This window comes from Poromitra crassiceps (assembly GCF_964638095.1).
Source record: "Poromitra crassiceps genome assembly, chromosome: 6".
NCBI classification, from domain to species: Eukaryota; Metazoa; Chordata; class Actinopteri; order Beryciformes; family Melamphaidae; genus Poromitra; species Poromitra crassiceps.
In genome coordinates this window covers 35,838,292-35,850,347 of record NC_139627.1, presented here as the reverse complement: position 1 = coordinate 35,850,347, position 12,056 = coordinate 35,838,292, and the positions used below count along the sequence as shown (strand labels likewise).

The 12,056-nt window shown below is 40.2% G+C and overlaps 1 protein-coding gene across 6 annotated transcripts in view; it reads right to left on the bottom strand.

Moving 5' to 3' along the window:
• The window catches only part of lmo7a (LIM domain 7a), a 78,454-nt gene that overhangs the window by 53,369 nt on the left and 13,029 nt on the right, over window positions 1-12,056 (bottom strand). For all 6 annotated transcript variants that reach the window (XM_083638604.1, XM_083638599.1, XM_083638602.1 and 3 more), the window contains exons 3-4: window positions 2,885-2,955; window positions 708-777 (exon numbers count right to left, since the gene is read on the bottom strand). In XM_083638604.1, coding sequence (XP_083494730.1) covers window positions 708-777; window positions 2,885-2,955 — 141 coding nt within the window. The remainder of the gene's footprint in view (window positions 1-707; window positions 778-2,884; window positions 2,956-12,056) is intronic.

Sequence of the window (12,056 nt, the reverse complement as noted above, 5' to 3'; positions counted from 1 at the left end):
TTCATGCTCCATTACCAATTTGTTTCACTTTAGGAGATGAACACATCTTCATGACTGGACCTGAAATTGGACTGTTCAAATTCACTTTTAAGCATTTAGCCGATTATTGCAACACCACATGGCCAGTCAGGTCTCTGTTCAGTTTCCATTAGACCTGCTCTTCTACCACTGTACTAAGTTTTGGACAAATCGGCAGGCCGGTTATGTCTCAACTGGAAATGAGCTCTCCAGCGCCCCATGTTGTTTGATTGGGCCAATAATGGATGCTTTGTATCTTTTGAGGTTATGATAATCAATACAATGTAATAGTAAATATTTTCTCTACATATGTGAATACGTTCCTGTGTTATGTGCCTTTTTGCGAGATGCCACGCCCACTGCCACACCCCCCTTTGGCCAATCCATGTGCAAAGTTAAACAGTTCTTCCCTTCCCCACCTTCCTACACCGATAACTTTTTGAGATATCCTGCTAATAGAAACGCAAACAAACAGACCGAACCAAAAGAAACATAACCGCCTTCCAACTCTGTTGGCAGAAGGAAGTATATGGAAATAAGACTAGCATGAGATTAAAGATTATTGTGAATGTAAATATGTCTTTTAAATGGAATGTCAAATCCAGGTAGATCATCCAAAGCATTGTATGCAAAATCTTAAACATCACATGTTGGATAAATAAAAAGAGAGGAAGACTTCCTCAACTTACCAGTCCAGCGATGGGTGTGGAGAGCCTGTTAACCCTCTTGATGATGCCAGGTTTGATCTTGTTGATCAGACTGGGGGAAAAGGAACACAGATGGAATGAGGGAAAGGGAGAAAGAAAGTGAGAGCGGTGGGCTGATCATCGGCTAGGTTGGTCTGACTAGGAATGAACAGAAACAGTTGCAAAGTCTTGTGTGTTGTGTGTTTACGACTTGCTTTAATGGCGGCCACCTGGCTTCAGTTTAGTAAATGGCCGGTGCAGCACTACGAGGTAAACATGCTGGTCCTCCGCTGCTAATACATACCCTCCTCTCCTGAAACAACCCCACTCAGTTCGCACGCACGCACGCACACGCACACACACACACACACACACACACAACCTCTTATCAGGGGAAAACCTTTAAAAAAATATATATATATTTAGTTTCGAAAGGGTTTCATAAAGTTTCATAAAGAAGTTGAATAATTTAACCCATAGAGGACGATGTAATCCCTCAATTGAAGTTCAAAAATGAAGATCACCAAAATTGGAGTTTACAAGTTTTTCACACGACAACAGTGCTATGTTTGTGATGCCTTTCCAGATTCTCCCCAAATGAAGGGATTGGAAACAGACAGATAAAGATAGTCTAACTGCACTACATGGTAGTTAGGGGCTGTGGCCACACTGCAATTCTGTCCTCATCTGGTCCCAATTGATGGAAGCATGGCAGGAAAGTGGCAATGTGACTATTGAGTAAGCCAGGCAAAGAGTGACAAAATTGAGAGAGAGAAAAACAACAAACGTGTTGCACTGATTCAAATGAAATACATATGACCCAATATTAGACCATGACTGGAAGTAACAATGCAGACAGTAAAGAAGTGATAAGAAGTCTTCCTATAGCTCCTAGTAGATTGTGCCTGACGCTCCCCTGACCAGTAGTGTCTTCTGCTCATTCAGCAGACGCAGGGGGGTGCGGGGGTGGGATGTGTGTGTGTGTGTGTGTGTGTGTGTGTGTGTGTGTGTGAAGGGGGGGGGGGGGGGGGGGGGGCGGGGGTAGGTCTGGTCTATTGACTTTTGCCTGGACTGATAATCCAGGTAAAGAAACATTTGTATCTAAATTAGGGGTTCGTTCAGCAGCACTGGGAGGAAGACAATAGAAAGCTCTGCTGGCTTGGTCGTTCAGACCAAACAGGCCGAGTATGATAATGATCATGTGTTAGGAGCCATACTAAACATAGCAGGACAATTCTTCCCAGGCACTTTTGATAACCGCAACACACAATGGGAGGCAGAGCGTCTGTGGGTGAAGATAACTACTTTGCTGTGTGGCTTCCTCCTCCTCCTCGTCACACTGAGAGATCATGGACAGCTCTCTGCCTGAGAGTGATGAAACGCTGGAGTCAGGCTCAGATCAGCAGAATGACAGCCGGGCGTCTCCTCAGAACAGATGCCAGCAGAGGTCTGGGGGATTCTGCACGGGCCACTGGTAATTACAGCATCATGCTGACTCATGCAAAATAGCACCATTGTGTCCATCCACCAGCGCTGCCCACACATACACATCCCTGATGTCGTCTACACCTCAGAAACGCCTCCATCCACCAGCGCTGCCCACACATACACATCCCTGATGTCGTCTACACCTCAGAAAACGCCGCAGCTCCACAAGAATGCCGACCCTGTGCAGACAAAGTTCTTTCCTAGAACTTGTCAAAACTCCTGCTTTTCAATGCACCCACTCAGTCTAATGAGAAAGCAGGGTGTGCGGGCTCTCCCCGGTGGTTTCGGCTCGAGGATTTCCAATTACACAGCTTCTCATAGCTCTCATTAAAAGTAAGGATGGCGCTCTGCCCATCCACAGCACTGTAACATCTGTCAAAACGGGGCGACGCAATCCCCCCTCGAAATAGATCAGAGCGCATAATCTCAAACAAGACCACATTGGGCGGATCTGACAGTGGAAACACTAACTATACAACAATACAAGCTCTGTTGCTGCCGTGCCCAAAAGACCGACACTATTAACGTGGCCGACAAACAAACAAGTGCCCCCCCCCCGTCAGGGGGGTCTGCCGGGCGCCCTGGGAAATATCAGCAACACTTACGGTGGAGTGCAGACCTGGAGGAGAGGAGAGGGCTTCCCAATGAATGAGTGGTTTAAGAGACGTGCCTGGGAAAAGCAGAGTACTTACTCACACAACAGAACACCATTCTCCAGCGCCGATCGGAAGTTGTTGCTCCCAAATTTTTTCTTGGTTACTGCCTGGAGAAAAAAAACAAGCATACAGAAAGAGAGTGAGAGAGAGAGCAAAATAGCGAGAAGGGTGGGGTGAAGAGAAGGGTGGGTGGGTGGGTGGGTGTAGAGTGAGGAGGGGGGTCGGAGAAGAAAGGTAGGATGTTGAGAACAGTAGGAGAGGAAGTCAGTGGTATTTCCTCCTGGGTTCCTACAGTGTCTCTGGGACAGGTTTGAGAGTTCTTCAGGTATTCCTTGGGAAGGTCTGGAGTGGCTGGATCCGTTCCTCACTTCAATGCTAAAAGCCGTTGGTAAACAGCAGCGCTGTGCTGAGCAGAGTCGGAGCCAGGCAGCCCCCAGCCACAAGGCTGCGGGAGCATCTGGAGCGCCGGAGAGACACAGCGCTGCTGCGTTAGAGCCTCATGCCTTTCCCATGATCGCAAACCACCACTGCAGGACCACCAAGACCCATTACGCAGGCAAACATACGCACACTGCATGCATGACATGCAGGCTCACACACTCACACAAACACACACAAACACACAATGTTTACAGCCTTGATTTTAACACAACTCTCTACATGATTGTAATGTACACAGCTGACCTCAACTGCATAAAAACAATCTGCCAGTTGAGGTTTTCACAGAAATTGTTTATTTTTCTTTGTAAAAAAAAAATGTATCTTAGCACTGTGGTACTTATACTCTTTTTAAGGCCATAAAAGTGACTGATTTTTTGTATGGGGTTCTCATGCATGGCTAAGGGATGCCTAATGCCTAATTCGTGCCAATAGCCACTCCTCAAGAGAGCTTCCTGTTTTCTGTTGAGGAATGTTACCTCCAGCAGGATCAGTACCTCGGCTGCCAAATCCCACTCAAATAGTTGAAATAATTACAGTGGCAGCCACAATGTAATCAAAATTTGCTACAGATCTGGATACATAGTGTAACAGCAAGTGTATTATTTTAGGATTAAAAAGAACATGGATTTAAACTGCTTTAGAATAAATTGCTAATGTCCCAAACAAAGAGACATAATTATGTAAAGGTAGAACAGAAGTGAGTAAACAATAAGACATAACAATTCTGTTAGTCCACATGGGACAAAATTCAATTATCATTACAATAATTGTTATTGTTTACAATGATTGTCTATATTTACAAAATATATATGGACACATAGGGACATATGACATAATAGGAATGGGACACTATGTATAAAGTACACACAGAGACACAGAAGCAAAACCGGTCAAACTGGTCACACCAACCAATTGGTCAGATGTGCCTTGTTTCAAACCTTTGTCCCTTTCCCTTACAGGCGTTCTTCGAGGAGACAAATACTAAAATAGCGAAGTAAATGTCATCATTTTGAGAAGCCAGGATTGACAGGACGACACTCGCTATTATTTGCAAACAAAGTCTGGTTACGTTACACCACAGAACACACCCTAGGAAACCTGAGTAAGCCCAGGCCTAAAATGCTCACCATTCCTAGGGAATCAGTCTATTGTATTTGATGAATAAGGTGAATGTTTTGACACAGGCATTCCTCTTTGTTTTGCGTAGTGTAAGCATCGAGTGTGCAGGCTCATTACACTTCAAACTGTAAGACGATCAAAGATTTGTGACAACGCTCACTTGTGCTAAATCACTTCAGAGGATGCAGCTCAAGTTTCCTCGGTTTTCGCCTTCAGTAGTGATAATAGTTCTGTCATGTGTGATCCAGCCATTGTTAGGAAATACTTGGTTTGTTTACAAAACAAAGCAAGCCCTTGGCCTACTCCACTACTATAATTCACCTACTCCACTGACAAAATGACAATCATAACCAAACAGTGAAAACACAGACAGGAACACAGACAGACACACCCACAGCAATAAACACCAGCATCAATCATAACCAAACACTGACAACACAGACAGACAAACACAGCCAAACAGTGAAAACACAGACAGACAAACACAGCAATAAACAGCATCATCGGTCATGCCGTGTTGGCAAAAGAAATCCTGACCCCTACTGTTCCAATAGACACCCTGCCTGTCAGAGACCAGGGACACTTGTGCTGCGTTTCACTTGAACTTATGAGTATTCCATCATGACAAGTGAATGCAAACACTGAAAATACACAAACACACACTTTGAGACTTGTCTTGGTGCATGAAGACAATGAGACTTGACTTGACTGGTTCTGGTGATTTGGGACTTACTTGACGTGACTTGTACTCTGATTACTTGAACATTTTTTCTAAAGTCATGACAAAAGATCCAGTGTTTGTGTAAATTACTTGGATTGAAAGTGATAAAGATCTGATAAAAATGGGAGGGGAAACGGCACCATTATTTTTCCTACTTTGCTACTTTCAGTGCTGCCTACTTAAAGTGCTTGTGATTTGGTTTTTGCCATTACATAAAGAGTTGGCATCAGGACTATAGAGTCTTTTATCAGGCTACATCAGCCAAGCAGAGTGAATGGTCTCATTAAGATATTATCTCCCTGGCCCTGTGTGGAAGGCGTGACCCACCCTGGCACTGGCGCTTAAGTTGGCGTTGGCTGTAGCCTGCACGAGGGTACTTCTCCCCTGTAATGTCATCATCAGAACTATTAACTTCCCCTCAGATCCAGCCTGCCTTACCCCGCCTCCCCCGCTGAACCTGCCGCCTCCCCAGCTGAACCTGCCATGTCAGATTTTTACAGCTTTTAATCTGCAACCACATAGCGCTACTCTGACTAAACAGAGGAGATTAAGGCAGGAGCAGATATGAAAAAACAGCTCCCCTTCCTGAAAACTCCCCCCTCCTTCCCTTTAAGAATGTGCTGGACTTCCTCAGCTGAAGGTATCCAGGACTTGGAGCCATAACAACTTTCTCCATCTCCCTGTGAAAAGACAAACGGAGGCCTTGGAGAACACGGTGGGGTCTTTTGCTGCTCTGATACATGCTTGAAACTTGATAGAAAACAATTTCATTATTACTTCTGCCAAGGAGGTTATGTTTTCGGTGCTGTTTGTCTGCCTGTTAGCAGGATTATGGATTTTCACCCATTTTCATGAAACTTTGTGGAAGGGCGTGTAGCACGGGCCAAGTAAGAGAACCCATTAAATGACGGAGTGGGATCCGGATCCAACTACACGCAATAATAGCACAAACAAGCAATAATAGCGGGCCTTGGCCGAGGTCTGTGCTTGAACACCCTTCTAGTTATTGGAATGAGATGTACAGTACATGATGGAATGATATGTCAGTAGAATGAATGAGATGTACACTACATGATGGAATGATATGTCAGTAGAATGAATGAGATGTACACTACATGATGGAATGTTGTCAGTAGAATGAATGAGATGTACACTACATGATGGAATGATATGTCAGTAGAATGAATGAGATGTACACTACATGATGGAATGTTGTCAGTAGAATGAATGAGATGTACACTACATGATGGAATGTTGTCAGTAGAATGAATGAGATGTACAGTACATGATGGAATGTTGTCAGTAGAATGAATGAGATGTACACTACATGATGGAATGTTGTCAGTAGAATGAATGAGATGTACACTACATGATGGAATGTTGTCAGTAGAATGAATGAGATGTACACTACATGATGGAATGTTGTCAGTAGAATGAATGAGATGTAGACTACATGATGGAATGTTGTCAGTAGAATGAATGAGATGTACACTACATGATGGAATGTTGTCAGTAGAATGAATGAGATGTACACTACATGATGGAATGTTGTCAGTAGAATGAATGAGATGTACACTACATGATGGAATGTTGTCAGTAGAATGAATGAGATGAACACTACATGATGGAATGTTGTCAGTAGAATGAATGAGATGTACAGTACATGATGGAATGATATGTCAGTAGAATGAATGAGATGTACACTACATGATGGAATGATATGTCAGTAGAATGAATGAGATGTACACTACATGATGGAATGATATGTCAGTAGAATGAATGATATGTACACTACATGATGGAATGATGTCAGTAGAATGAATGAGATGTACACTACATGATGGAATGTTGTCAGTAGAATGAATGAGATGTACACTACATGATGGAATGTTGTCAGTAGAATGAATGAGATGAACACTACATGATGGAATGTTGTCAGTAGAATGAATGAGATGTACAGTACATGATGGAATGATATGTCAGTAGAATGAATGAGATGTACACTACATGATGGAATGATATGTCAGTAGAATGAATGAGATGTACACTACATGATGGAATGATATGTCAGTAGAATGAATGAGATGTACACTACATGATGGAATGATGTCAGTAGAATGAATGAGATGTACACTACATGATGGAATGTTGTCAGTAGAATGAATGAGATGTACACTACATGATGGAATGTTGTCAGTAGAATGAATGAGATGTACACTACATGATGGAATGTTGTCAGTAGAATGAATGAGATGTACACTACATGATGGAATGTTGTCAGTAGAATGAATGAGATGTACACTACATGATGGAATGTTGTCAGTAGAATGAATGAGATGTACACTACATGATGGAATGTTGTCAGTAGAATGAATGAGATGAACACTACATGATGGAATGATATGTCAGTAGAATGAATGAGATGTACACTACATGATGGAATGTTGTCAGTAGAATGAATGAGATGTACACTACATGATGGAATGATATGTCAGTAGAATGAATGAGATGTACACTACATGATGGAATGTTGTCAGTAGAATGAATGAGATGTACACTACATGATGGAATGATATGTCAGTAGAATGAATGAGATGTAGACTACATGATGGAATGTTGTCAGTAGAATGAATGAGATGTACACTACATGATGGAATGTTGTCAGTAGAATGAATGAGATGTACAGTACATGATGGAATGTTGTCAGTAGAATGAATGAGATGTACACTACATGATGGAATGTTGTCAGTAGAATGAATGAGATGTACACTACATGATGGAATGTTGTCAGTAGAATGAATGAGATGTACACTACATGATGGAATGTTGTCAGTAGAATGAATGAGATGTAGACTACATGATGGAATGTTGTCAGTAGAATGAATGAGATGTACACTACATGATGGAATGTTGTCAGTAGAATGAATGAGATGTACACTACATGATGGAATGATGTCAGTAGAATGAATGAGATGTAGACTACATGATGGAATGTTGTCAGTAGAATGAATGAGATGTAGACTACATGATGGAATGTTGTCAGTAGAATGAATGAGATGTACACTACATGATGGAATGTTGTCAGTAGAATGAATGAGATGTACACTACATGATGGAATGTTGTCAGTAGAATGAATGAGATGTAGACTACATGATGGAATGTTGTCAGTAGAATGAATGAGATGTACACTACATGATGGAATGTTGTCAGTAGAATGAATGAGATGTACACTACATGATGGAATGATGTCAGTAGAATGAATGAGATGTACACTACATGATGGAATGATGTCAGTAGAATGAATGAGATGTACACTACATGATGGAATGATATGTCAGTAGAATGAATGAGATGTACAGTACATGATGGAATGATATGTCAGTAGAATGAATGAGATGTACAGTACATGATGGAATGTTGTCAGTAGAATGAATGAGATGTACACTACATGATGGAATGATATGTCAGTAGAATGAATGAGATGTACAGTACATGATGGAATGATATGTCAGTAGAATGAATGAGATGTACACTACATGATGGAATGATGTCAGTAGAATGAATGAGATGTACAGTACATGATGGAATGATATGTCAGTAGAATGAATGAGATGTACACTACATGATGGAATGATATGTCAGTAGAATGAATGAGATGTACACTACATGATGGAATGATATGTCAGTAGAATGAATGAGATGTACACTACATGATGGAATGATGTCAGTAGAATGAATGAGATGTACAGTACATGATGGAATGATATGTCAGTAGAATGAATGAGATGTACACTACATGATGGAATGTTGTCAGTAGAATGAATGAGATGTACACTACATGATGGAATGTTGTCAGTAGAATGAATGAGATGTACAGTACATGATGGAATGTTGTCAGTAGAATGAATGAGATGTACACTACATGATGGAATGTTGTCAGTAGAATGAATGAGATGTACACTACATGATGGAATGTTGTCAGTAGAATGAATGAGATGTACACTACATGATGGAATGTTGTCAGTAGAATGAATGAGATGTAGACTACATGATGGAATGTTGTCAGTAGAATGAATGAGATGTACACTACATGATGGAATGTTGTCAGTAGAATGAATGAGATGTACACTACATGATGGAATGTTGTCAGTAGAATGAATGAGATGTACACTACATGATGGAATGTTGTCAGTAGAATGAATGAGATGAACACTACATGATGGAATGTTGTCAGTAGAATGAATGAGATGTACACTACATGATGGAATGTTGTCAGTAGAATGAATGAGATGTACACTACATGATGGAATGTTGTCAGTAGAATGAATGAGATGTACACTACATGATGGAATGTTGTCAGTAGAATGAATGAGATGTACACTACATGATGGAATGTTGTCAGTAGAATGAATGAGATGTAGACTACATGATGGAATGTTGTCAGTAGAATGAATGAGATGTACAGTACATGATGGAATGTTGTCAGTAGAATGAATGAGATGTACACTACATGATGGAATGTTGTCAGTAGAATGAATGAGATGTAGACTACATGATGGAATGTTGTCAGTAGAATGAATGAGATGTACACTACATGATGGAATGTTGTCAGTAGAATGAATGAGATGTACACTACATGATGGAATGTTGTCAGTAGAATGAATGAGATGTAGACTACATGATGGAATGTTGTCAGTAGAATGAATGAGATGAACACTACATGATGGAATGTTGTCAGTAGAATGAATGAGATGTACACTACATGATGGAATGTTGTCAGTAGAATGAATGAGATGTACACTACATGATGGAATGATGTCAGTAGAATGAATGAGATGTACACTACATGATGGAATGATATGTCAGTAGAATGAATGAGATGTACAGTACATGATGGAATGATATGTCAGTAGAATGAATGAGATGTACAGTACATGATGGAATGTTGTCAGTAGAATGAATGAGATGTACACTACATGATGGAATGATATGTCAGTAGAATGAATGAGATGTACAGTACATGATGGAATGATATGTCAGTAGAATGAATGAGATGTACACTACATGATGGAATGATGTCAGTAGAATGAATGAGATGTACAGTACATGATGGAATGATATGTCAGTAGAATGAATGAGATGTACACTACATGATGGAATGATATGTCAGTAGAATGAATGAGATGTACACTACATGATGGAATGATATGTCAGTAGAATGAATGAGATGTACACTACATGATGGAATGATGTCAGTAGAATGAATGAGATGTACAGTACATGATGGAATGATATGTCAGTAGAATGAATGAGATGTACACTACATGATGGAATGTTGTCAGTAGAATGAATGAGATGTACACTACATGATGGAATGTTGTCAGTAGAATGAATGAGATGTACAGTACATGATGGAATGTTGTCAGTAGAATGAATGAGATGTACACTACATGATGGAATGTTGTCAGTAGAATGAATGAGATGTACACTACATGATGGAATGTTGTCAGTAGAATGAATGAGATGTACACTACATGATGGAATGTTGTCAGTAGAATGAATGAGATGTAGACTACATGATGGAATGTTGTCAGTAGAATGAATGAGATGTACACTACATGATGGAATGTTGTCAGTAGAATGAATGAGATGTACACTACATGATGGAATGTTGTCAGTAGAATGAATGAGATGTACACTACATGATGGAATGTTGTCAGTAGAATGAATGAGATGAACACTACATGATGGAATGTTGTCAGTAGAATGAATGAGATGTACACTACATGATGGAATGTTGTCAGTAGAATGAATGAGATGTACACTACATGATGGAATGTTGTCAGTAGAATGAATGAGATGTACACTACATGATGGAATGTTGTCAGTAGAATGAATGAGATGTACACTACATGATGGAATGTTGTCAGTAGAATGAATGAGATGTAGACTACATGATGGAATGTTGTCAGTAGAATGAATGAGATGTACACTACATGATGGAATGTTGTCAGTAGAATGAATGAGATGTACACTACATGATGGAATGTTGTCAGTAGAATGAATGAGATGTAGACTACATGATGGAATGTTGTCAGTAGAATGAATGAGATGAACACTACATGATGGAATGTTGTCAGTAGAATGAATGAGATGTACACTACATGATGGAATGTTGTCAGTAGAATGAATGAGATGAACACTACATGATGGAATGTTGTCAGTAGAATGAATGAGATGTACACTACATGATGGAATGTTGTCAGTAGAATGAATGAGATGTAGACTACATGATGGAATGTTGTCAGTAGAATGAATGAGATGTACAGTACATGATGGAATGTTGTCAGTAGAATGAATGAGATGTACACTACATGATGGAATGTTGTCAGTAGAATGAATGAGATGTAGACTACATTATGGAATGTTGTCAGTAGAATGAATGAGATGTACACTACATGATGGAATGTTGTCAGTAGAATGAATGAGATGTACACTACATGATGGAATGATATGTCAGTAGAATGAATGAGATGTACACTACATGATGGAATGTTGTCAGTAGAATGAATGAGATGTACACTACATGATGGAATGTTGTCAGTAGAATGAATGAGATGTAGACTACATTATGGAATGTTGTCAGTAGAATGAATGAGATGTACACTACATGATGGAATGATATGTCAGTAGAATGAATGAGATGTACACTACATGATGGAATGTTGTCAGTAGAATGAATGAGATGTACACTACATGATGGAATGTTGTCAGTAGAATGAATGAGATGTACACTACATGATGGAATGTTGTCAGTAGAATGAATGAGATGTACACTACATGATGGAATGTTGTCAGTAGAATGAATGAGATGTAGACTACATTATGGAATGTTGTCAGTAGAATGAATGAGATGTACACTACAT